The 27,597-nt window shown below is 43.3% G+C and overlaps 1 protein-coding gene across 7 annotated transcripts; it reads left to right on the top strand.

Moving 5' to 3' along the window:
- On the top strand, positions 1-27,368 carry LOC107395701 (LIM and calponin homology domains-containing protein 1). Of its 7 annotated transcripts, none has more exons than XM_015975135.3 (31): positions 1-330; positions 6,099-6,169; positions 6,278-6,347; positions 6,441-6,547; positions 6,622-6,652; positions 6,727-6,837; positions 7,413-7,540; positions 7,719-7,789; positions 9,275-9,476; positions 9,586-9,783; positions 10,194-10,502; positions 10,657-10,908; positions 13,605-13,850; positions 14,692-15,051; positions 15,162-15,431; positions 16,385-16,678; positions 16,846-16,881; positions 17,720-17,843; positions 18,518-18,675; positions 18,805-19,426; positions 20,863-21,174; positions 23,539-23,620; positions 23,720-23,745; positions 24,025-24,138; positions 24,279-24,371; positions 24,485-24,677; positions 24,790-24,889; positions 25,124-25,198; positions 25,295-25,403; positions 26,281-26,383; positions 27,118-27,368. In XM_015975135.3, exons 1-31 carry the CDS (start codon positions 217-219, stop codon positions 27,141-27,143), a joined length of 5,007 nt encoding a protein of 1,668 aa, XP_015830621.3. In that variant the 5' UTR covers positions 1-216; the 3' UTR covers positions 27,144-27,368. The 7 variants fall into 7 exon arrangements, with proteins under 7 accessions (XP_015830621.3, XP_015830620.3, XP_015830619.3 ...); XM_015975134.3 differs by having other exon boundaries at positions 14,689-15,051; positions 16,388-16,678; XM_015975133.3 differs by having other exon boundaries at positions 14,689-15,051.
- Positions 27,369-27,597: the final 229 nt, after the last annotated feature.

Here is a 27,597-nt window from a genome sequence, read left to right as displayed (position 1 = left end):
CAGTCGCGAGAAGCTACTCCTCGGTCTCTGCGCCACGGTTAGAGCAGGGCTCGCGGGGAGCACGAGGGAGCTACGTCGCCTGTGCGTGCAGCTGTTTGGCTGAGGACTAGGCGGATAACGGACCGAGAGCGTGGAGCGGAGACTTCTGGAGGAGGCGTTGTACCTCATATCATCACCTGTCTTTACTCCGGTGCTGGTCGGACGGCTCGCCAGCTGATGGCTAGTCCCGCATGTGGAAATTCCCCGGGTGCCCCGCCGCGGGAGCAGAAGCCGATGGAACCGAGCCATCCCGAGCCAGCAGCCTGCCAGGAGGCACAGAAGTGGGTAGAGGTGAGTGAAAGGACTATTTTGGAGACGCTCTGGGGCCCTGCTGCTGCAGTAAATTGGGGATGTGGGCCATTGCGTCGCTTATTGTGACAGGAGATATAAATACCCAGTCCGGTTCACCGTCACCTGTTTCGGGGGACTGCTGTGTCGGGTTACCGTCTGGGACAACGGCTCTGCTGCTTTTCAAAAGTTTCCACTTAGTTCTTAATTAAACGCTGTCAATGTGGGAACTTTCAAGCAATAATTAAACGGATAACGTTTTGATCTGGTCTGTTAGTTTGTTCACCATTGACGCCCCCGTCTTAAAGGAGCTAGCTAGCTGATTCCGGTTGCCATAGCAATAAAATCGGGCCAGTATCAAGAGATGCTACGCTGTCCCAGCGTTTGATCGCATCGGGCGAGATTATCATTTGAGGTTTACTGCATGGCTCCCACCATCATCTGCTTGGCTAAAACGGCTCCCTTTATAAGCCTTAGTGGTGAATCATGATTTGCCCGCGGAGCTGCTGTTATGACCCATTTATTCTCCCATCACATCACTACAAATAAACCAGATTATGTCCTTTTGGCTAAAATCTTGTGCTAATTCTTGCAGCCACACTCTGGACAGGAAAGCTCAGAACAGAACTGAAATTGTTTAAAAGACTCAGTTGAATGATAAGGTCTTAAACACCGAAATAAACATTTTTTTTTTGAAATTGCAAAGCCTGAAAATCCTGAGCATGATTTTAACGTTGTCTGTTTAAGAGAGTGGCTCCTGCTGCAGGGCTTTCAACAATCCAGATGTTGATCACACTGTTTTCATACTCTCATTCAGTTCCTCCTAAATATGACCCAAACCTGTCTGCTGAGAGCTAAGATTTTCTGGGACATGGACTGATTTTAGATCCTGTACACTTATAACCTGGTATCCGGCAAAACAAAGATATTTTCTATGGTTAGGCATGTCATCCACACCAAAGAGAAGATATATAGTTAAAAAAATTATTATTTCAAAAACTTAGACCTAAGTGGAGATTTGTGAATTCTCCTTTGTCCGAATTTGCATGTGGGTGTAAATAACTGGGGATTTAGGTTTTGAGACGTCACTACCAATAACAAAAAAGCGTGACATCTTGTGTGCGACCTGTGTTTACACCATCAACATATACATATATGGACAATGGGTTTCCATAGGCTCCAATAACATGTTTTTGAAGAAAAATGGGAGGTGGCCACCACCGCCATTTTGACCGTGTCACAGGTTCCGTCAAGCCCAGACAATTCCACAAAAGGGAAGAGAGGTGGAGCTGAAGGTGGGGCTGTAAGGCTGGGATCAGCTGATGACACCCGGTCGAACTAGCTACAAGCTAACCTGAAGCTAACCCAAAGCTAACGCTGAGGTGGGAGCTAAGTTAACGGAGGTAGCAACCTAGCTACAACCGGAGTTAATTGTGCACAACACCAGAGCTTCTGAGTCAGAGATACGCCGGGCTGACCGCTGGGCAAAACCGGGTGGAACACAGAGGTCTCCCGAAAGCTCCACAAGCCGGCAGCCGCACGGCAGACAAGCGCTGCTGCGATCTGAGATGCGCAGAGCTGCCGCTGGGGAGAACCGGGTGGAAAGGTTTCCATCCCAGAGCTCCACAAGCCGGCAGCCCACACAGCAGACAGAAGCCACGATCAGACAGAGATGCGCCGAGATGCGGGGAGGTGGAGTAACGGGTGGAAAACATCGATCCCCTGAGAGCTCCACGAGCCGATAGTCGGAGCCCAGCTCCACCAACATGTTATATTTCAACCCATTTTCTAAAGTGCAGCATTATGTTAAATGCACTGGGTTTTACCCTATTACATTTAAATTTCATGGTTAAACAGTACATGTTAAAATCTAAGCTCAGCTTGGCAGTGACCTAAAATACATAAATATAATTTTACTTACCGAAAAAAATGAAGTGGAGACTCCTTGGATGCTCTATTAGTGCAATTAATGCCACATGAAGTCATTTTGTCCAACAATTGCACAAAAAATATCCAAAACAGAATACACACACAGAGACTCAAAATCCCGGAGCAGTTTCCAGGCCAGACCGAGGCTCTACTGAGGCCTTTCCACGGAGCTAGCTCTGTGGTCACGTGGGTCTGATGCTCATTAATTATACAGAATTTTAGGCTTTTAATACACTTAAACAGAAGAGTGAGAAAAAAATTCACCCCCCTCAGAGTTGTCATGAGTGTAAACTAGATCATTTAAACCAAAAACATGTTTTGGTACCAGGCTGTAAACATGTTTATTTCTGCTGTGAAATTGGTATTTTTAACATGGGACTCAATGCTTCTGACACCAGCCCCTAGTGGATGAGGGTGGAACTGCAATTTATTTCACTTCCGCATTGGCCTCAATTTCTGTCCCGCATTGTGGGGGCTTGGTTTACACTTGCTTGTTTTTACAAGTTCAGTTACTGCGCTAGAAGACAGGGCAGCTTTATTTATATAGCACATTTCATACACAGAGGCAATTCAATATGTTTGTAGAAGACCACTAGTAAAGTGCAACTTTAAAGGCAGTTATTGCTTATCACTTAGTTATTCCAAAGAGTGTTTTTTGGCAAAGACTACTGCCACCTACAGGCTTGGCATGCCTATGACTGTGCTTCACAAAGCACTGGATGTTTTTGCAGAAAACAAGGGGGTGTGGACCCAAGTTCTTTATCATAAATGGATGGGGGAGGATATTCCCATGTGTGCATGGTCTGCACCAAGAAGAGTTTTATCAGTGGTGACGACTGTTTACTCTGGGTTAGTGCTGACCTCCTAAATCCTAATCTCAGGCTGTGTCTTGGCTTTGTCATCTTCCTAACTCTTTTTCTCTGGTTATTTTCAGTCTGGTTAGGCTTTGGTTATTTCTTGTGGTGTATTTATATCCACTCACAGGTGGGGGTGGTTCTCTGACTTAACCAAGTGTGTCGAGGTCATTTCTATAAAGTATGCAAAGTGCACAGACACCCGCACATATCACTCAGCACCGAATGTTGGACACACCCCGGTAGGATGACACCGGTCACTATAGAAACATAATACTGGAGGGCTCTCAGGTGTTTTGATGGGGCAGGCTGAACATCTCCAAATAATCTGGGCAGGAAATAAATTTAGAACAGCCAATCTGTTTATAGACAAGAACACGCAGGATTAAAATGTTTTAAAGAATTCTTAAAATATCAAATAAAATGGATGATTAACATGTTGAAGATGAGCAAATTATTGTTTTTGTGATAGCAATCAACCTCTAGCTTTAAACACCTGCCACATGACAAAAGCTAAAGTCAGACTCACAGAATAACTGTATAACAAGTGTGTGTGTGTGTGTGTGTGTGTGTGTGTGTGTGTGTGTGTGTGTGTGTGTGTGTGTGTGTGTGTGTGTGTGTGTGTGTGCCAAATGTCACAGCTGTTTTAGTAGGATTAACTCCAGTCATGCCAGACTGCCAGCTGTGTCTGCATGAGAGTGAATGTGTGGGTGGAGGGATGTCCCGCTCCTGTCTAGGTAGTTTTTGTGGTTACACATACTGGGAGAAAACATTAATTGAATAGTAAAATAAAAACAGTCGATACACTTTTAAATGTTGATTCAGTATCACAATAATTCAGTTTATCAGTGTCTGTATAAACTAGCTTAACTAGATTTTAAACAGTGTTAGACGAGACATGTTGTGACTTTTTTTCTTGTTATAATGGTTCTAATGTCGATACAAAACATTTTTATGAAGTTCTTTGCACTAAATCCCTCTCATGTAAAACTATTTCAGCAGTTTTATTCTTGACAGTTTCAGTACCTTCCAGAATGAGTCGTTTCAGGGCTCTTTCACTTTAAGACACGCTGGAGCTAGTCTTGAACTTGGGAGATTTTGGACTCTTCGTTTTTCATTTCTGAATTAGTGCTGTTGTTCACATCCTCCACACACACACACACACACACACACACACACACACACACACACACACACACACACACACACACACACACACACACACACACACACACACACACACACACACACACACACACACACACTAGGTAGCTGCTGCTGCTGCTGCCATTCACCCAGTCTCCACGCTGGCTAAGGCAGCTCAAATTACTGGAACGGAAAAACCTTAAAGGCCTCTAGCCCAGCTTATTTAGCACACATGGCTTCCTCCATACCTTTAGCGTATTACATAATTATCTTCTTTTTACAATTGTAGTCTCTGCACCAAAAACCGTGACGCCAGTAAGTGTTTATGTGTTGCATTTTACCTTAAGCACGCTTCAACCAGTCATCCAGATCGTCCACCTACTGTCTACATCACCTTCCTACTGAAAACAAAAATACCAGTCCTTCGCCTAAACACAGTACTCTCTTCTGTGATTTAATAATGCATGATCAGGCTGTAAATGTTTCAAAGATCTAGACGAGCACAAAATAATGCAGTTTAATGTCAGTTTTAGCCTTCAGAATGAATGAATATCTGTAACGTAAGGAAGATTTAGTCTCGGTTTGATTGATGTCTTTGACATGTAGTTAAACACATAATTATAACAGAATTTGTGTGTGTGTGTGTGTGTGTGTGTGTGTGTGTGTGTGTGTGTGTGTGTGTGTGTGTGTGTGTGTGTGTGTGTGTGTGTGAAGAAAGACAAGAGGGAAGAGGACATGCCAATGGGAAACATCTGGACATCACTTATGTAACATAACAACAGACTTTTCTTTTCATTGGTGATATGAGTGTTTATTTTCCTTTAAGGCTGCAGAGACTTTAAGATGAATGCTAAAATAATATCTCTGAAACAACTAAATCATTCTGAGTCACACATGAACGCGTTCTTAAATCAGACTGGCACGTACCAATGGTTTGGCTAGATGAGCAAATTTTACAAATAGTTTTAGTTATTAATACCCTCCCCTGAGCCTCCATCGTTTATCTGCTGTCCTGCTTTCTAAATGATTGGCACCAGCTTTTAAAAACCCATATTAGTCAAACCTCGTTGTTAATGAGCAGCAGATTTGGAGTATATGCCTGTTCGAGTGCTAACTGTTATCTGTGCTAATCGGGATTAGAAATCTAAAAAGCATCACTCAACCTTCTCCTCTTCTCTTGGCTGCTGGTTGCAAAACAAACTTTTCTCCTTCTGTGTCTGAGTTTGGATTCTGGCCGATTTTCTCCTCATCCCCCGTCTCCATGGGGTAAAACCCTACCTGTAGTCCAGGTGAGAGGATTGAGAAGATTGTCACTTGTGGTGGCATTTGGAGAAGACTGGAATGAGGACACAGAGCAGTGTGTCGCTGACCTGGAATCTGTTTAATTTGTCGTTGCAGAAACAAAATGTTGGGGGGGAAGGGCGACCAGGGAAGGAGCAGGTTGTTCTCTCACTGTAATTCACAGCGTTACATTCTAGAGATGGTTTCTAGACTCGAGAACAATGGAGACTTTTCATATTATTAGTTTATTAAATATCTAACAACAAAACTATGTGGAACTTGACCTCATTTGCTTTTCATGGGTAAGTTATCTCGTTTAGAGAGATCAGTGCATAATTTGTTAAATAACTGATCTAAATATCAGTTAAAATATGAATCCTTCTCAAAGGCAGAACTAAATAACACACTTTAGCGATGGGCCAGATTTAACCACTCTGAGCTCTGAGGCTGTTTTGAATGTTGCCTTGTTTTTATTTAAAAATATCCAGGCGGTGACTGTTGGCCATCCCTCCTGCTTCCAGGTCACTTCTGTAACATCTGCTTCTTCCTGTCTGTCCTCAGGCTGTAACAGGGAAGAGCTTTGGAGACAAAGACTTCCGCAGCGCACTGGAGAACGGTATCCTGTTATGCGAGTGAGTCCACCGCCTCACCTGCTTCGGTTTCTGATGTCTGATGTAGCAACAACACACACAAATACCCCGAGACTCCATAAATCTCCACCCATCTTCTCCTCCACATAGGCTACTGACTGCAATCAAGCCAGGGCTGGTCAAGAAGATCAATAGACTGCCCACCCCCATAGCTGGGCTGGTAAGAAGACACTCTCTAGTCAGCTCTTTAAGCCCCCTCCACCCCCGTGATAATAACCCCCCTCCGTCTGCGGGCCCCTGCCGTTTCTTCTAGGACAATCTGTCGGTCTTCCTTCGAGGCTGTGAGGAGCTAGGCCTGAAGGGCTCCCAGCTGTTTGACCCGGGGGACTTGCAGAACACTTCCATATGTGCTAACCTCAAGTAAATAGGCTGTTACGTGTGAATCTGCACATATGACTTGTTGCTGCATAAATAACACGTATTATCCTTATTAGGGACTCTGACTGCAACCGCAAATTAAAAAATGTAAGTTGCTTTTCCTTCCCTTCTGTTTCTCTTATTACCTTTTATGAACCAAACCTGATGTCTGTGTCTGCCAGGTGTTGAACACGGTGTTCTGGCTGGGGAAGGCTGCCAGTGGCTGCCCCTCTTACAGCGGCCCTACTCTCAACCTCAAGGAGTTTGAGGGGCTTCTTGCTCAGATGAAGGTGGTGAGTGAACGGCAGGACTGCGGATCTCTGGATCAGTCAGACCAGACATTTCACTGACTGCTTTTGAATGTGTCAAATTGGATGTGACAGTTTCATATTATGGTAGCTCTTTCCAGTCCCTTTACTCACTGTGTTTACCTTCTGAGAGCATTTTTCATGAACAGCACGCCTCTCCTGGGTACTCTCCTCTTGCTGACTATGTGCAAAGAGCAGCTGTCCAGACCCAAACCTCTGGTTCTTGTTCAGAATTCATGCGTGGAAAATAAAAAAGGAACCATAAGCAGAAGCAACAAAGAAAAGGAAAATAATTCTGGAGACAAACAAGATTGCAGATAGTTGGGGGGAAGTGCAGGATCTGTAAGCCTTCCTGTCTTTATTGTGACGTAGGAGTGTACATGTAGGACAGATATGTCTGCTTTAGCTACAGCATAAACATTACATTAATTAAGATCATTAAAGCAACTGATTCTTACACAAGCCAATAACAAATGTTTAAAAATCCAAGTAACGGAGTAGTAGTAGCATCCTTCTTTCTGGTTTTTACTTTAGACCGTTTATATAATATTTGTGTGCAGGAAAATGAAGACGGAGCGGACAGTCCTCAACAGCGCAGTGTTCGAGACAGTGGCTACGACTGCTGGGACTCAGAGAGGAGTGAATCTCTCTCTCCACCAAGACACACTAGAGACAACTCTTTGGACAGGTGAGACATCGATCAGCACATGGTAAAACTAAATATGTGGCTACACACACACACACTGAACTATTATTAATATCCTTGTCTAAACCAAGTTATTTGAGTCAAACGATCGTGTGTGGATTTAGTTTCTGGTTTGAAATGTCTAAATGCATTCTGGTGCGTTCCTTTTCTGCTTTTGCAGCCTGGATTCCTTCGGTTCTCGCTCACAGCACAGTCCTTCTCCTGATGTTGTCAATCGAGTCATTGGAGATGGTTGGTTCTCAGAAATTCTTGTTTTTACCTGATTTAGACAGACTTCAAGTGTTTGTGCTGTCCATTAAATTTGGGGTTCGTGGTGATGTTCCTCTCAAGAATTCAAAGTTCAAAAATGGTGAACTATGCCTATAAATACAATCAAATTAGTGAAAAATAGATGAGCTATTGTTAAGCCTGGTATCGAATGACGCATCGGAGTGTAGACAACAGCTGAACATAATTGTGTGTGCGCCCGCATGTATGTGTGTGAAAGTTTGGGCGTTTTTGTGTGTGCTGTGCCTTAAATGCCAGTCTAAGTCACTAGAGATTTAGACCTGGGACAAGTTAGTGTACCTTTGCTGTGTGTTAGGCCTAAGGCATCATCATCTTCTTTTATAGGGAGAATAAATGTATAGAAAATAAATACCGTAAGTGTCAAAGCTAGAAAAAGCCTCAATGCCTACAGTTGCTGTTGGCCCTAAAGCAAGTAGGTTATTACAAACTAAATGTGATGAATAAAAAGCTCTTAATCCTACTTTTATCTGCCTGGAAATGCATTTTCCATAAATGTACTTATGGTTTTATCTGAACAGAAACATTTACAAACGCTTTCAGTATGAAGCTGTGAACAAGATCCTTTCTTCATCCCTTCATTTGATACAGCTTGTATAAATAATTAGGCAGGCAGTTTTGTTAACGTACATGGCTCAGCCTGGTTGAGAAAAACTAGAGTACAGATACTTTTCAGTTTGTTGGGGGATTCTTTTCCTTCTCTTTAGTAAGAAACTCATTTTTACCATATTTAAAGCAACACTTAACCCCCCCCACTGTCCGAATGGGTGTGACCCCGCGAGGAAAGTTGACCATCAATCCTGCACAATGGTAAACTTTCCTTGCGGGGTCACCCATAAAGACAGTGGAGGGTTAATAAGCTTGCTGCTTCTACTGGTTGTAAGGGGAATTACAGCTGCCTGTTGTAAGCCATAGCTAGCGCTAACAATGAGCTAAGGCTAACAGATTATGACGTGCTAATGTCACTGGCTTTTCTAATCCGAGTTTCCCCGTCTATTTTCTGTCAGCAGGTAATGCAGAAAATGGGGGTAGAAGACTATTTTCACATATAGCTTGCATGTGAAACATCACAGTGAACAATTGTATTTGAAAAATAACAAGAAAAAAACAGTATCTCAGTGAACTTGGTCTTTAAGTGCAGTTTCTGGTCAGCAGGGGCTACAGAGGGCTGTCTAGTGTGAAGCTAATCAAGTTTATGGATCAAGTACCACAAACCAGTTTGAAAGCAATAGCTTAAAGTGTTAAAAACTCTTTAGTGTTGCTTTAAGTCCCTAAAATGTGGGAGCTTCATCACACAGACACATCTGATGTGTTTCCTCCACATCTATTTCTATAGTGTGTGTTATGGGTGGATGTAAAGGGAGCCTTGTATATTTTCTGTTGTTAGTTTAATCTGTTTCTGTTGAGTTAAGTGACTCTGTCATCGCTCAGGGCGAGGCAGCGACTCGGAGGCCGATGCATCCAACAGGAAGCCAGATGTAAGAAAGGACGATATGTTGGCCAGACGGACTGCCAAAAGCGAATCAAGATGCTCCATTCCCTTCAACCAGTTCCTTCCAAACCGAACCAACGCCAGCTCCTATGTCCCCGCGCCGCGACGAAAACAGCATACAGAAGAAGTAGAACAACGCAGGTAATAATTACCACAACATAAACAACTGAATGTCGGCTTCATAGTTTGTTTTTGTCTGAGAAAAGAAAGACGAGGTAATCTGTCCCTACAATTACACATCATTCCTCAGTCACCCTCAAGCCACCCAGGAACAAGGCAAAAGAGTGGGACCGCACCATAAAACCCCCAAGACTGTCTCTTGGGCACCTGAAAACAATAGAAACAAAGTAAAACAGGTAGAGGACGTGGGTGGGTCGGAGAGGAGGAGGATGCAGAAGTTGGAGAAGGCAGGAATTAAAGTTCTACCTGCTGCTGTTCGCTACATCAGGTCAGCGTGGACGGGCATGAGCGCTGCTACAGCTGCTGTGGTGGTTGGCACTTTGGTTTGTTTTCACTAACAAGATGTTGTGCTGGCTAATGAGTGGTTTATGCTTTACTGATGCTATGGACTGGCTTCTGGTGTCTTTATGATCAGGTTTGTAGCGTCCTATTCTGGTGATGTGGGGACAAAGGCACCGCTGAGGTGGTTAGTGGCATGTAGCGTGGCGGGTTTCAGCGGACATGAATGCTACAGGAATGAGCTTTGGATTGTTTAAGCCCCTTTTCTGTTGGAGCTAATGATGCATCTGAAGACTGGCTAATTACCTCTTCAATGACTGCTTGTGTAAAATGAATGGTGCCATAGACCTATAATCCTCTAAATGTTACCTTGCCATGCCGTCCCGTCTACAACCCCAGCCCTCCCACATCAGAGGATAAAGAAGTGAAGCCCCCATCCCCAAACATCATCCTTCGCTCTGAAAACGACTTTTTGAACTCTCAAAGTTCTGCGTGGGACTCCTCCTCAGAGGGAGAGGAAGAAATGGAGAAGCGGAAAGTTCCAGATGTACATAAGGATGACTTGGCATCCAGACGAGTTCATCACATCCCCGTTGTCTCCAAGGTTCATCAGTTCCTCCCTCCTCCAGTGTGTACCAGCAAAGACCGAGAGCGCTGGGAGCGAATCAGACGAGCCTCACAGCGAACTCTGCAGGAGGAGGAGACCAGGTTAGCTGTGTGCTGCTTTCATTTCCAGTTCATGTGACTCATTTGTAATTTTCTCGCTCTGTCATCTGCTGTTGTGGGTTGACGTGTAAACGCTACACTCTGCTGGATAATTTTTGCCACATGATGCGTCTGTTGGGCCTCTGTACTTGGACAGGGAGAAGGAAGCTGTCTCTGACATCATAACTCGCAAAGGCAACCCCTTCCTAAAGGAAGGGGGGGAAGAAGAGGATGTGGGAAAAGAAAGGATGGATGAAGCCATTCCTAATAAGCAGACGGATGACCTGGCTCGTAGGCGGGCTCAGAGCAGACCTCTCCCTCACAGGGAAGGACCGGTGAGCTTTGTGCCGTCTTCCATGAGCCCGGCTGATTTGCAGAAGTGGGAGAGACTCAAGATGACTGAACCAAGGTGCCAAACTCTCGTTCCGAGCACACATGCAGCACTTGCAGTTAGACGTTGTCAGCGTGGGCTGAACGATTTTAGGAAAATATTCAATTGGGATTTTCTGAAAGAAACTCATTTCAGTTTGATTCACAATTTTCTTCACATCAAGCTTCAGCAAAATATTCACAATGTACAGTAACGTTTGTCAACGTGACAGGAAATTACATCATACCATCAAGACATTAAAAACTATTACTCTAATATGAAAACTAAAAGTGAGAATTGCTTTCAGATGAATACGCCTCATAGTTAACACAACACCCTGGGTCACAAGTGCAGCTTTGACGACATCTTAGGTGTGTTCTTACTGTGTCGTGGTTCTAATTCCATGCTTTCGTTCTTTTTTAAACACAGAAACAGTTTTGTTTACCTGTTTTTGTAGCTACAGTTTCGCCGACGGCTGCCGGCTTTGACGACAATCGCGTTATCTGAAATCATAATTTTGATCAGAAAGGCATGGATCGTTCAGCCCTAGTCTGAGGCATGATTGGCAGCTGATGCAATGGTGTGTGTGTGTGTGTGTGTGTGTGTGTGTGTGTGTGTGTGTGTGTGTGTGTGTGTGTGTGTGTGTGTGTGCTTCAGTAGTAGTTGTATTCTACTCTAGTGAAAGCAAGCTCTCATACAAAAGGGGGATTTAAGACTTTATTTCAGTTGACTTGTTAGGTCTGACATTCCCACACTGGCTGAAATCGTCTGCATACCAACACGTAAAATCGTGAGCATTTTCTTAAAATTCACTAACACCGGACTGCTCTTGTCCTAGAAAATTAAAACTATTTAAGATGTTTTCTTTGGAAACACTTAAAGCTGTTAAAGCAAACCTGGGAAACAAATAGGCTTAAAACTTTTGTTTTGTATTTTATTTTTAACAACATTCTAACATACTACAGCTATAGATATATTGTGGAAATTTAAAAGCTAAACAAAAATTTCTTAAGTAGCTCTCTCGCATTTGTCTGAAAACCTCTACCAATAACCATTGGACCACCCAGCTACACGTACTTAGCAACAGAACCTTACAGGTGTGAGAGGTTCTCCGCTCACTAATATCAGAGAAGGAGAAACAGCCGGCTGCTTCCACTTTAACTTTAGGACAGACTACCAGAGTTCCAAAAAGAAAAACTCCATAAAGTCACGGGCAACAAAAGATGCTTGGACCTAGAAAACAGTGACTGGTGTTTAGCGTGTCTTGGTTTGTCCAGAATCGCTGCTTTTTGGTACCAGCAGAAGCATCTCAGGGAAGGTATTTGAGGGAAGGGGTGAGTGTTCCATGATCGTGTTTGCAGTCAAAACTCAGCTTGTTCTGTAGATTCATTGTAACGGCTTTCAGCCTTCACAGTTTTTTTAGTGCAACAATAGCATTATGTTTCCAAAGGCAGTAGGCAGAAGGCCTGTGTATTAACAAGAATCTGGCAATACGGGACGATAAATGTCACAGTACCGATGAGACGATGTAATATATTGCGATACTAAAAGCGCAACGATATTTGCTAGTTTTAAGACTAAATTTTACTCGGAAACTCGGGCCTGGCACTTTCACTCCACACCCAGTGTTATTGTGGGATCTTGTTGTTCCGTCTGTGAATGTGGAAAAAACTACTGCCACCTAGCAGTCGGAGTTTGAATTGCACCACACAAAAGAAATGAATTAAATGTTTTCATGTAAATTCTCAATAACAACACACTTTTTTAAAATGTTGAATCAGTATCATAAAACAAAATATCTTGATATTTACGTGTATTGTTATTTTCTCACATCCTTAGTAGGTAATATAAAGGATATGAGTTAAGATTTTTTTTAAACCTGGTAATTATTCTGTTTATTCCTTTTCTAAATAATCAGTTATTTGCTTTGTTTGTGGAACGGCAGCACAGAATATCCCAGGCCTCAGCGGAGGGTCTTTCTGTGTGCTGTTAGCAGATCCCTCCCAGCGTAAAGAAGCAACAAAGCTCTCAATCATTTAATCTGTTTTTACATTATTCAAATATTTAGGTCATTAATTATTAGTTTACCCCAAAAAATTAATATGCTTTTTTTTCTATGAAGTTCTCACTCTGCTAGTTTATTCTAGTATATCACGAGCTCCAGTTGTCTTAATTCTTATGTGACTGGCATTGAAACTGAGCAGGGAATTGGCTTGTGTGTGTGTGTGTGTGTGTGTGTGTGTGTGTGTGTGTGTGTGTGTGTGTGTGTGTGTGTGTGTGTGTGTGTGTGTGTGTGTGTGTGTGTGTGTGTGTGTGTGTGTGAGACTAAAAAAGACAAAAAAGAGGCGACGGTTGGCTGCGAGCACTGCTTGAGCTTTGTTTTTTCCTGTGCTGATGTCATGAGGACATGAGAAACAGGATAAAGAGTGTTTTGTGTGCTCAGAGGAGCAGCAGTGAGTAGGAAAATGTGGCTACCTACAGTATCCTAGATAAAATGCTAAGTGTGTTCTTGTGTGTTAAAGTGATCCAATTAGACAACCCCATGCTTTGTCCCGTTCTGTCCACCCATACTTCCTGTCTCACTCAGCATTTCAACCTCATCCTTTTGTTTCCACAGTCTGATCCCCTTTCTCATGATTTATTTTCCCTGTTTTTTTCTTGCTCTTTCGCTGCTGCCGTGGTTGTGTGTGCGTTTGCCTGCGGGCCTGTCTTTATTTGTGAGGCTGGGTTTGCAGCGAGGATGGGCCAGCCCCAGTGTGTCAGGCCTGTCTGCGAAAATATAGGAGCCCTTTCAGCAGATCAGCAAAGGCTGGACAAGGTCACAGCAAAGTTGTGACCTTTGGGGGCGTGACTGAGATCGAGCAGCCTATAGACAGTGTCATGACAAGTGAAGGGGAGGAGACAGAGTTGCTTAGACGACTCCTTTCCAAGGCAACCGTAGCCATGGCCCTGGGCTCCCAGCTGTCAGAGCGAGAACGCAGGTACGGACGAGGCCAAACGCAAAACATCATAGAGCCGTGGCTCAGAGCCAAAGGGGCCTGCATTAGTCTGGGCTGAGGAGCAATGAAACCCTTTTCTGTCGCTTTATTTCTTAACATTTCAAGCTGCTACGATTTAGTTTCTTCATCATAGAGTCTGAAAGCAAGTCTCTGTTGCACTGATTTGCTTCTAGTTAAAGTCAGTCTTCTTTCATGTAAATATTTAGTAACAAATGATTTCTGTTTTACCTAATTAAATATTAATTAGGCAGATTTTAAGCAACCTTTACAAATCGAAGGCCCTCAGAGAGCAGAAAATATTTAACTTATAGTGACTTAATTTAACAAAATGCACCTTTTTTAAACAACAATAATGTGACTTTTTTATTTGAAACGAATAATGAATTTGTGTTTTTATAAGCATATCAGTGCTGCTTTGGTGTGGAGCATGAACCGTCAGATCTATAGTTTAGTGCCTATTTCCTGTAAATTATCATTGGCTAACAAGCATTAGACTCATTAAATACCTCCACCTGATAATTGTATTTGTTTGTTTTAAGCTAAATGTATTCCCCATTGAGGAGGGAATAAGAAATGCATCTTTTTCATATTTTTGCAATGCTTTTGCTCTTTAGTTCTTGCTTTGAGGATTAAATTTAGTTGTTTTTTTTAGATTTTCTAGATGTGAAAATGAAAGATTTTCTCTCAAATCTCCTTTGCATTCTGTTTTCTGCACTCTGGTGGCACGTTTTCTGCATGTTTTTCACAATAATCATAGTTAATGGTCATTTTGACCCATCCCTATTTTTTATTTATTCATTTTTTGACAACAATGCTTTAGCAGCTTCGTAGATGACGCTGAGCCCAGTCAAAGCACCTCAACCTTTTTGGATCTCCAACCCTGGACCCTCCGAGCCAACCTTTCCGCTGCTGAAGTTGATGCTCGTTTTGCTCAGTATGAACAGAGAGTAGAGGCCGAGGAGGAGGAGGATGAAGAGGAAGAGGAGAGGATCCCAGATCTTCAGAAAGATGACATGATGGCAAGGAGGACAGGTGTTTTTCAGAAACCAGCAGCTGCTACAGTGAGTCACCAGCGTTTCCTGCCGCTGCCGGGCTCAAAGCGCTCCACACAAGCAGAGCTAGCCACGGATGCTGCTCCACGTAGCAAAAAGGAAGTACAGAGAAGCAGGGAACTGAATGTCAGGTGGGCTGAGATTTGACTTTTCCTGCTGCTGATGCCGCTAACAAGCTCAGAGTTGTTTAGCTTTGTTGAGGTTTTCCTACTTGGTGTTAAGTGATAGTTTTCCTCATTAGAGTGGATCATCAGCATCCCAGAGTTCCCATGGAAACACCACAGCAGCATCTGGAGGAGAAGAATGACGAAAATGAGCCTGACCTGGAGAAAGATGACATGATGGCTCGTAAGACCAAATCGTTTCAAAAAACAAGTGCGATCAGATCGAATCAGTGCTTCAGTCAGTTCCTGCCCACACCTGGATCAGTCAAATACAGCATGAGCCCGGCGAGTGCAGCCAAGGAGCCACTCAGCAGACCCAAACTCACCCAACACACAGACAGAGAGAGGTATTCACTGGTGCGGTGTGTGTCAGCTACTAAAGCACTAACTTCACTTGGTTTTCCTGCTGTTGTAGAGCCGGTTCTGTCCTCGCTGGTGTTTTCTGCTCTTTGGTTACCAGGAATCCTGGTTGTGGGTTTATAAATGTGAACGTTTCTGTCTAATCCTTGCTGTAGTTTCTAACACGGCTCGCTCAGGTTGTGCTTGGATGTTTAAACTAATTCTTCGGGGACTAACTTTGGCTTTGTTTGGCTCGACGTTGGCTGAGTTCCAGCTGAGTGTGAAACTTTTGGGGTTTTGGTGTAAATCAGAGCCACTCACAAACTGCTGCAGATCTTCTTTCAATTATTAACAGCTTTAAGGGTTAGCTCACCTAAATTATATTAAATATGAAATATGTTCATAATTACTTCATTCATTTGTATGAACAACACAGCGTAATCTTGCATTAGTTGGAAGGAAAATTAAGTCATTGAAACCAAGCACGTATAAATATCCTGCATGCTTGTTGACTAGCCTGAGGATAAAAATCACATTTTTAATAAATCTGCTGTGTGGCTTATATAACAGGATCTAGGTCATGCAGCGTACCAGCTGAACACGTCTCTGCTTTAATATTAGTTTCTGAGAGTGTTCAAAGTATTACTAAATAAGCTGCTGATAAGTTTAAGAGCACAAAATAAAAACTGACAAATCTAAGGCAGCCTTGATGCATTTACTAAAAATCTGATCTTCCTGTTGGATCATGAATTTGTTTTCTAAATTCCAGCTTCATCCCGGGAACTTGGGAAATAGAGAATCTGGTTTGTAAACGTCTGAGAGAACAGATTCTGCTCAGGATTATCCTCCATGCTCTCACAGCAGAACAGATCAGCTGCAGTTCTCTTGTGAGGTGGTTTTGATTTACTCTCTAAGTGTATTTCTTGTTAATCCTAGCCTTCTCATTGGATCGTTGTTTCAGCAGCCTTGTTACCGTGGCAGCAGAACATCAGGCTCCGCCCTCCCAAGTCCCAACCAGTCCTACGTGTAGCGGGTTGAGGGCGAGGAAGGAGGGGGAAGAGCAAGAAAAGGGAGATGTGATGAATGTTCCTGACCCTGCTGCCAGTGGGGTCACCAAACTTCCTCCTACTCCTTCACTTGTGCCTCCTCCTCCCAGTCCTCCTCCTGCTCAGCTCTGTGGGGTGCATATGGAAAAAGTGGACGTGAAGCCAGAAAAGAAACCGTTTTGGCTGGAGAACAATCTACCTCCAATGATGTGAGAAGTCTTTCTGCTCCTCCTAGACAGGACAGTAGACCTGCCAGTTTTTTCTGTCTCATTTATTCTTTCCCTCGTTCCTACGGATGAATTTGAACTCGACGGTCACACCTTAGAAATGAGATGTGCTATTTATCTTTACTCACGTGATTCTGCTGTTGTTTTAGGGTGAGCAGAAGGGTGGCTTTTCAATTAGACAACGAGTAAGTGTTCAGTCAGCTTCTGCATGGTCCTGTATGCATGCCACATGTCAGACCCCCCCCCCCCCCACACCCACACACACACACGATGCTCTGTGTTTTTATTCATTATGTTTTTATTGCGCTTCTTAGAACTTGTCATGCTGTAATTTAAGTACATTTTTATTTTTTAAAAACTGGAAGTTGTCCTGCATGAATGTGCTTGACTTATTGTGTTATATTTGTCACAATCTGCCCCTGCCTCCCTGACTGTGTCTCTCCCCTGCCTGATTAGTCTTTATTGTTCTCACCTGCCCCGTGTTAATCCACCCAGGTGTTCCTGATTGTTTCCCTGAGTATTTATACCTCCCTTGTTCGAGTCTTTGTCGGATCGTTGTTTGTTGTCAGCGTTGTTTTGTTCTGTCGTTCCCGCGCTGCCATTAAAACCATTTTTATTTCATCCGTGCTTGCATTCCTGCCTCCTGATCTGCTCCACCACACATGGTCCGCCGTCATCCACACCCGCAACATGACAATGTTACTTTTTAAAATTAATTTTGTTAGTAAATGTTTTTGTGTACACACACGCACGCACGCACACACACACACACACACACACACAGGAATGACAGATAAGATTTTCACATGTAGGTTTATGCTATTGTGAATACCTTAAGTGAAATGTTTATTTACTACCTTAAGGTTTGAGACCAAGGTTTTTATTATTTTTGATGTGTTGCAGTTGCATCGTGGATTATGTGTTATTTATTTTTGTTATAGCACACATTTGAAACAAACACTATAAGCAGTTTCTCTAAAGTAGACAGGACCAGTGGTATATTAATGGTCTTTTGTTTTCCAGGAGTGTGAGCATGGGGGACATGGGTAACGATGAAGAGCTGGGACACTTACCCTCACTGAGCCGATATGAACGCATGCACGAACAGTACAACAGCTTTCGAGAAGACGAGGACCACTGGCAAGATGTAAGGAGCTTGTTTAAATTGTATGAGGTCATTTTTGTTTTTAGTTAAAGGTACAATAAGTACAACATTAACAGCGGAATAATCACAAAACTGTAATATCTCATGTTGGAGTGAAGGTTACATTGAAACAGATTTCCTTCTTAGCCAGCTAATGAGGGGAGTGTAATTTAAAAATCCCAAGAGGGGTTACCAAGTCTGCACCAGATAACGCCGCTACATTGGCATTTTTAATTCCACTCCAGCCAGCAAAAAGCTTCAGAGTTATTTAAAGAACTGAAGCCAGTAAACAGGAGTGACTCAGAAGTTATTTATTTTATCCCAAACAAGCCACGGCATCTATAGGCTAGAGGCTAGCAATTAGCAAACAATGCTAACAATGAATTAGAAAAGAATTGTCGACTCTAAAAATATCTCAAGCTACTTTTTCAATTACCAACAACCCAATATTACAGTAAAAAGTATTTATCTACTTACTAATTTACTGTGAATGACTCTACTTCACTCATCTAGAATCGTTTGGTGCTGATCCGTAACTGGCAACAGCCATGAAGCTCTCAGAACAGGAGTGAAAAAGTCACTTTTTTGTTAGTAAACTAGACTGCAGTAACTGTATTTAACCACAGGGGGTCATTCTTACATCATTCACCTTTAAATAACCTGTGAACCCACAACAGGACCTGGCACGCTGGAAGACTCGCCGCCGGAGCGCTTCACAGGAGCTAATCAAAAAAGAGGAGGAGAGGAAACAAATGGAGAAAAGGATGAAGGATGAGGAAGGTGACAGCAATAAGAGGAAAAACATCAAGACTTACAAAGAGATTGTGGAGGAGAAGTAAGAATGAGGCAATTTTTATCGTTTCCTTTCATTATGGGACTGTAGTGTTTCAGAATAATGGCTGAAACACAGGAATAACAACCTCACCACTTGCGTTGTGTCTGTTTACCTGCTCCGCTCTTCTAGGGAGCGCAGAGAAGCTGAGCTCTGTGAAGCTTATCGAAATGCAGCAACTCCAGAGGAGGCAGCCTTGGTTTTACAGCGTTATGCTCTCCGCTTCACCATCAGCGACGCAACACTCGACAGCCTGAAACTTCCCAGATCCACCGCTAAAACTAAACAGGAGCAAAACCGAGAAGAAGAGGAGGAGCGCAAACTAACATCCCCTGTTAGTGATGCAGAGAAGCAGGAACACCTGCACAAACCAAACTCAGCTGTTGCAACAAACCAGAGACAAACACAACCTGAATACATAGAGACAGATGTAATCTCTGAACAGGAGAAGTCACGTGCCATCCCCAACCACTCCCCAGCACCGAACGGTTCTGTCCTGACAGAAACAAACACACAGGATGTTCCTCTGGGGTTGGGACAACTTCAGAAGCTGCCAACAGAGTCGCCACCTGCTCATCAGGAACAGCTGATTACAGAAGAGGCACAACCTCAGACCAAAGACGCTCCCCCTCAGAACGTACAAACAGTGTCACTCCACCCCCCTTCGCCTGTGCCCTCCAGACCCCTCCCCCTGCTGGTGGCCAAGCCTTTCTGCCAGCCCAGGAGCACGTTCTCTGGACACAAACCCATCAAGGTGAAGGTCCAAATCAAACCGATCTGCATACCTGAGCTCATGTTCACCTTCTTAAGTAAAAAGCTATTTATGTTTATGTTTATGTATTTAGCAGACGCTTTTGTCCAAAGCGACTTACGAGTGATAATTGGCATTTTGCCCTTGAGGCTAACAACAACAACTTGACATCAGTCATGGAGAGGAGGGAACAAGGAGTGGACAGTAGAGAGGGGGGACAGGTGCAGGGAGGGTGCTAGTTTAGAAGATGCTCTCTGAAGAGCAGGGTCTTCAGGAGTTTCTTGAAAACTGAAAAGGAAGCTCCTGTTCTGGTAGTGCTTGGAAGGTCATTCCACATTTGTGGAACGATGCATGAGAAGAGTCTGGATTGTCCTGAGCGTGGTGTAGGCACTACTAGCCGACCATCCTGAGATGACCGGAGTGGCCGGGCCGAGACGTAAGCCTTTGCAAGAGGATTCAGGTAGATGGGAGCCGTACCATCTCGGACTTTGTATGCTAGTGTTAGCAATTTGAATTTGATGCTTGCTGCTAGCGGTAGCCAGTGGAGCTCAAAGAACAGAGGGGTGACGTGTGCTCTTTTTGGCTGTTTAAAGACCAAGTTGGCTAAGTTGGGTTTAGTAAGATAAATCTTAAAAACAATAAAGAAAATTAAAACAGTAATTAATAGTTTTTAATATTTGTGTTTGATGAAATTTAGATCTTGAAACTATTTTGGATTTAGATATTACGGAAACAGCCACAAAAAATAAAAATTGACAAGATAATTTTCATTGGAAAAATTAAAAATGGTTTGGTGTTTCTAGCCTGACCAGCCATGCCAATGCGGCTACATTCAGAAGTTTTTCTCAACCCCGCCCACCCTCTCTCAGACGGCTGGACAGACGAGATATTCCAGAGCTGAATTATCGTTCCTGCCTATCTAGTTCAGATTAAGAGTAGCTATTTCACACAGCGTCTCAATCCCAAAACAACGGGAATTAAACAACAAACAAGACATGTTTGAGTTCCTCTATTAGCCAAAAGAACATCATCACTGCAGAAGGATTTTTTTATTTATTTATATCTGTAAAAATTATCTTGTTAATTTGGAAAAACAGCTTTTTTTGTGGCTGAATGCAATACGCATCTATAAGTTATGACCTTTTTAATTGACGGTTTATATTTATGGTATACTGAAATGTAATTATCCATTCATCCATTTTTAGCTGTTTATCTGGGGTTGGATTACGGGGGCAGTAGTAGTAGTGAGAATTTTAATTATAATCAAATTTAATCATCTGTTAATGTGTGTACTCCTATTTTTGGTACATGTGAGGTATAGCACAAATGATGATATTCTACGTTCTACCTTTTAATTCATTTTAAAGTGTGCATGAGTTGGTTTGCTTGTTTTAGATGGGGGTAAGGTAACACGCTGCCTCTGCCTGCATCCTGTTCAGGTGGATGGGTTGGTGCAAGTAAAAGGAGAGGCGACGGAGGATTTCCCTTCCCTTCTGGTCTCGCTGCAGGAAAACAAAGATGTTTCCTCCAAACAGACAGAGGAAGATGTTTGTCCAGAGCCGGCTGAGGAAAAAACAAACACCACGGAGCAGCCAGCGCCTCCACAGACAGAAAAATCAGCATCGTTTACAGGCTCTGCCATCAGCTCCCTGATTGGAGGACGCAACTGTATCGTCACAACCACAATAGTGACAGAACTCACACAGACTCACATGGAGCCGCTTCATCCAGAGATCCAGAGCAAAGGACCGGTAATTCACTCAACTCTCGTTTTGCCGTGTAATGTGTGTTTTAGCTTTCTGTTAAAGGTCAGCTCCACTGAAAAAACATTTTTTTCTGATCATAATCAGAGTTTTTCATGCAGGCTGAACATGAAAATGATCTTCTACCCCAATTTCCTGCACCCTGCCGTGTTTTGCCACTCCGGCTGAATTCTCCGCCCTTAAACAGGTAGAACAGAGCTTTTTACCCCAGAGTACGACTACAAGGCATTCATTCCTGCTAAAGATCACTGCAAATGTATTAAAATAGGAGTAAAGTCGACTTCTAATTCTACTCAAGTTGGCATCAGTTTATGGTCCTGAAGCTCCTACCCCCTCCCCATAATTCCTCATTACAACACGAAAAGCACATTTAATAAACACAATATATAATTATGCCCTTCACTTTAAAGGCCAAGTTCACTTGTTGTTTTCAATACAGTGGCAGTGTCTCTCACCCCTACTGCACACTGGAAGCATCAGCGGTGTGGAACGGCAGCAGAACGCCACTGCCTCAAATAGACTCCATTATAGTCTATGCAGCGTCACAAAGCAGCTGCGACGCAGCAATTTTCAGATGCATCCCAGAAGCAGCGCACCACACCTCGAAGGGTAGGATCGGGCTCTGTTTTTGCCACGAGCCACTTCTGGGACAGTTAACATAGGGCTAGACAGGAAATCACTTACAGTTTCAGTGTAAAATCCCCACTAATTTTCAAAATAAAAGTATTGCAGCGATGCAATTTCATATATATGAAGCTTACATGTGACCTAATGGCTTGTTTACTCGCAGCATCGTTCCAGAAGTGCAGCGGTGTGTTTTCATGGCTTTATTCCTTGCAATGGAGAGGAACATCATATGACATCAAACAACGATAACATGATTTCCTTCATTTTGGTATAATGGCGGATTGCATAAACAAACCGTAACCTTTGAAGTGTCGAGCGATCGTGTGATCGCGCGAGGAGGTTGGCCCAAGAGGAGCACGGCAGAGAAGCGGCTTCGCTGCGACTCTCCCAGTGAGCACTTGAGTGCAGTGATTCTCGCGAGTAAACCGTTCTGTGCTGATGCTTTCAGTCTACCTAAATATGTGAGTATGTAGACTGGCCACGAGCCGTAGACAGAGCCCATTTGTGGGGCAGGATTCACGGTTGTCTTTCAAATAGTCTCTGCATGCAATTGGACAAAGAACAACAAGTCATACTCACCACTAGGTCAGTTAGCGAGGCAGGCCACCATACGCTGTAGAAGAAGACACAAACACATCATTTCCTAAGTTAAGGGCTTAAGTACCTCTGTCTGCTCTTGACTCAAAGAAAGGCCCAAGTCCAAATAGGCCAAAGTTGATGCCAATGCCATCTCACATGAGTTGCCACCATCTTTGTTTCACTGTAACATCCTGCCCACCAAACCAGTAGAGCTCTCTGATTGATCAGGCACATGACTGTTGAGGGCTGCTGAGGATCTAATGGAGCTTTGTTAGACTGGCCTGAGAAGCAAAATCTGCCACGGTCTGTCTAGAGTTCTAGGCTAGTGGTCTCTAGTATGAATGAATGCCTTGTGAGATCTGGCGCTCTTGATTCAGGAACTCAAGAGCAGAGGGGAGCAGAAAACAGCAGGATTTGGAGTCTTATTTCCTGATATTCTGAAATCTCACCTCTGATTGGATAGCAGCAACATGACTGTTTGTTCTGCAACAGTGATGTTTTACCTCCACAAATAACACAAGCCTGAAGGAGTTCTGCTGTGTAGTGGGGGAGCAAATGCTAACGGTTAGCTTCCAGTGCCTGAAACATGCTCTCCTGTTTCCTGAACGCTAAATCAACAACAGCCTTCCTGGTCGTCAGCCAAGATGGATGAGTCCATGAATGCTAATTTACAGTGTGACGTAACTCTGAGTGGCTTTTCTAATCCGAGAGTTTTATCGTCTGTTTTCTATCTGAAGCAAATGCAGGAAATAAAGGTAGAAGAGTATTTTCACTTTAAGCCTGCATGTGAAACTCAGAGTGACAGATTGGATTTAAAAAATAACAATTAAAAAACGGTTTCTCAGTGAAGTCGGTCTTTTAAATACCTCACAAAATGACAGACTAAACATCAGAGTTTACCAACTAAAGTAAGTCGAGAACCAGCCATGTGAGGCTTTTTATAATGCCAAGAAAAAAACATTGGAATAGTTTCACTCTTCATACCTGAAACTCACTTTGAATCTCCGCCCTGATAGTATCCACATACAAGAGCAGAAACCAGCGAACGCCTGCAGCACAGAGTGGCTCAGTTCAGTTCAATGGTTCGCACAGATTTCAGTGCTTTTTATCATATTTAATTAATTTATTTGAAAACTCATCCCTCAGGATGGGACCGCAGCAGACCAGGAGAGTGCTCTGCCAGCAGAATCACCCAGCAGTATTGAGGATTATTCCCCCACCATCACAGGTAAACTTAATCTTCATTCATACTCCTAAAATACTCTGCGTGCATATTTTCTGCTGTCTTTTCTTCCGCAACATTTTCTCTTTCTGTCCTGTTCCCTAGAAAATGTCGAGGAAAGCAGTGTGTCTGTGAGTATCTTAGTGCTTCTCCAGCTCCTTCTTCCTGTTCCTCCTTCATCTTCAGATACGACCCTGTCCTGACCTTTTGTCTCCAGTGGTCACTGTAGTTGCTGTAGTGAGACTTTGTCCTCACCTTTCCTCTTTTTCTGTCCTTTTGGTTCGTGTGTGTGTGTGTGTGTGTGTGTGTGTGTGTGTGTGTGTGTGTGTGTGTGTGTGTGTGTGTGTGTGTGTGTGTGTGTGTGTGTGTGTGTGTGTGTGTGTGTTGGTTGGTTGGTTGGGTCTGGGTAGATTGAGACCCCCATGTTGAACTTGGCTAAACGTGTTAATCACTGGGTCTGGGACCCCAACGAGGAGCGTAAACGCTTGGAAATGTGGCAGCAGGAGCATGAGCACCTCCTACAGGTACTGTGGTGTATAGGCGTGTGGGTGCTGCAAAAGCTTTGGAGAAGACCAGCAGCACACGCTGGACTGGGTGTGTCTATAGATGTGGATGTCATGTTCATGTGTGGTCTCTGGGTCACGTGAGCGGTGTTTCTCTTCAGGAACAGTACGAGAAAGAACAAGAGAAGCTGAAGAAGGAATGGGAGAAGGCGCAGCAGGAGGTGGAGGAAGAGGAGAGGAAACACAATGAAGAGGCAGGAACTCCCACGGACAGTCTGATTCATTTATATTGGATAATCTCAAACCTCCAGACATGCTAAGCTGGTCAGGACCATGTTTTTATTTTTGTTTGCTACAACCGTTCCAGGAGAGGCGGATTCTCGAGGAGACTGTTGCACCTCTTAGTCCCTCTGGTTTGCTGCAGTCTGAACACACAAGGACGGCTTTCTCAGAAAACAACAACAAAACAGCAGGAGGAACTGTGACGCCACAGCAGAATGGGAGAAAAATTCTCACCGGTAACGAGGATCAGCATTCGTCAAAGCTTCATTTTTTTCAGGGTGAGTGTGAAGCTGATATTTTTACAGACATTCAGGAGATGTCCACGTGTTTCCATTTACAGCCAAATTAGTCATGAGTCTAATATTATATTTTTATGATGTTTTTAAATAGATTCGTCTTGTGATGGAGAATCTTCGAAGAAACAGGAACTGTGGAAAACCGCTTCTCTGGACCGAAACCCTCAGCTGAACCAGAGTCAGAGTGTTAAAAGGTGTGTGTAGGTCCACATGCGCCAGAGTGTTGTTCAACTGAACTGAATACCTACATAGTGTAGAAGAAATTGGGGGTGCTGTCCACAGAGATCTCACTGATAAAAGTAGAAAGAGCAGGGAACAGATTTCTATCCATACTTTACATAAAAGACCCAAATGATGCCCATCGGGACATTTTTCAGGTTTTACGGTAACAAACATGCTGGTGTGTTTGTCTAAATTCTGTTCCTCAGATCAGGATCACATGATGCTGTAACAAGTAATCAGCCCTCCTCCCCTCCAACACCCCAGCCCCCGTCACCCAGCAGGTAACGATGCTAACCTCAGATATAAACAGCAATGTAAAAGAGGGAAGGCAGACCTTTGGTTTGAACACGTTCGGTTTTCCTGCTGTTTTTGTGGAGGTGTGTTAGCGGGAGGCGGCTGTGCTCCGGCTGTTCCAAACCTCTGGGAAAAGGAGCTGCTATGATCATCGATACGCTCGGGCTCTTCTTCCACGTTCAGTGTTTTAAGGTGTGTTAGCAGCACGCACACATACAAAAATGGACAAAACATTCAAAGTAGTGGCAAGAGTTACTTAAATATACAGTTTGGACATGAGAAATTGTATAAATTTCTGACACTGAACAGATTCCTGCTTCTCCCTCCTACTGGTTAAAGCAGATTTACAACTGTCATAAACAACACTGCTGCCACTTGCTGTAGCTAGTGCTAACAACAAGCTAATGCTAACACAAGCCAGTTGATAAACCACAAAGTAAAAAGGTCCTCAATGTTGGATAAGAAAAATAATATTTCTTACAAGTCCCGTGGCAGCAAAGCAGGGTCACCATCAGTCCGTGATTCCGTAGCCGCCTTCAGCTTCTTCGGATGAATGTTGGTCGCACAGATGTTGTCATTGAGGTTTTGCTCTTTGCTTTGCCTCCAAAGACAAGGCTCTGTTACTTTGACTTCTAGGCTACGCCATGATGCCAACAAAAAAGCAAACTTCTTTTTCTTCTTCGTGTTTTTTTTTCATTGACAGTCAGTGAACTGATAATGCTAACTGCTAGCTTTTATATTGGCTACTGGCAGAGCAAACGGCTAACAGCCATCGAGCAGGTAGAGAGACCTCCTCTTAGTGCACCTACCTGCTCCACAAAATGGTTAAGTGTGCTTTCTGGTCAGCAGAGGGCTGCAAGCTGGTAAAGTTTCTACCTACACAATCACTGAAACCCAATTTTAAAGGAATAGCATAAAATGTTACAAAAACAGTAATGTGTGCTTTTATGACATTATTATGACATCATGTTAGTTTTGTGTGCAGTTTATCTAAAAAGACTCAAACCATGATGGACGTCTGAAACGTTTTCCTGTATGCTGAATGTTTGTGGACCGGGTTTTGTCTCAGTGTGGAGCTTGCAACGGGCAGCTGGGCGACGCCACTACAGGGACGGATGTACGGATTCGCAACGGACAGCTGAGCTGCTATGAGTGCTACATCGCATCTCGGGGTGAGAAACATTCTCACGTTTTTCACCACAATCACAGATACATGTTACTCCTGTTGTTGTTAAGAAGCAGCTATTAAGTTTGTGACCCAACTGGCCTCTGAAGGAGACGGTTGAAGAGACGACCTGATGCTCACAGGAAGTTGTCAGTTGTCTAGAAGGGGAGAAACCTTTTTTTCTCCTACTTGTGAGTCTGTAGGTTTCCTTCCATGGATGTTAAATTAGTAGATGGCTGTTGGTGACTTGCACGGTGATGGCCAGGTTTATTAGTAAGAAAATATCGATGCTCTGAAGTATGACGGTATTTCATGTTGTGATACTGAATCTGTGTTTAAAAGCAGTTTGTCGGTTTTTATTGAGACTTTACAAACATTTACTGTTTCTTTTGTGTGGTGCAAGTTTAAACTCAGACTACCAGTTGGCAGCAGGAATTTACCGCCTTCATTCTATCGAAACAAGATCTTGTGATAAAACCTGAGTTTTTTAATTCAGTCTTAAAAATGGCAAATATCATCTGAATTTTAGTATCGTAACATAGTATATCATCTTCCCTGTATTGTGATATATATCATATCGCCAGATTCTTGCAGCACACACCCCAACACTAGTGTGTGAGGTCTATCTTCTGATTTAAGCTGATTTACTGCATCAACACTGCTTCCAACAGTCCCAAAGTGGACCAAATCTCCTAGGGTCTACCTTTTATATAAAGCACACGTCCTTTTATGTGTTTGCAGGCAGAGGTCAGCCCACTACACTATAATGACTCTTTTTGGAACTGGAACTTCAGTCAGAGGCGGCGACTCAACAAATAATGATTCTTGAGTCCCACTCTGGGAAAATTCAGGAATGCTCCGATTCTTTTGGGGACATCATCTTAGTCGGTTGGTTTGGACAGAGAAATGGGACTAACATGGACTTCATGACAAAGAACTCATGTTGTACTTTTTAAAAGTTCACATGTATACAATAATTTTAATTTGTGTAGCATGACTAAATCAGTGTGCTTAGAGGATTTCTCATTCTGAACGTTAATTGTGGATCTCCTCCGTCATCAGCAAGAGCTGAAAAATAACTGGTTTCTAAATTCTGACTCAGTAATTCCTGCTTCTGCCCTGATTATGTGACTCCACTCAATAAGTGTGATGGTTTGTGTTGGATAACCTGCAGTAGCCTGGCCATAACTTCCTGTTTATTTTGGCTTTGCTTTACTGTTA

Source organism: Nothobranchius furzeri, chromosome 7 (genome assembly GCF_043380555.1).
Source record: "Nothobranchius furzeri strain GRZ-AD chromosome 7, NfurGRZ-RIMD1, whole genome shotgun sequence".
NCBI classification, from domain to species: Eukaryota; Metazoa; Chordata; class Actinopteri; order Cyprinodontiformes; family Nothobranchiidae; genus Nothobranchius; species Nothobranchius furzeri.
This window is presented reverse-complemented; position numbering and strand designations above follow the sequence as displayed.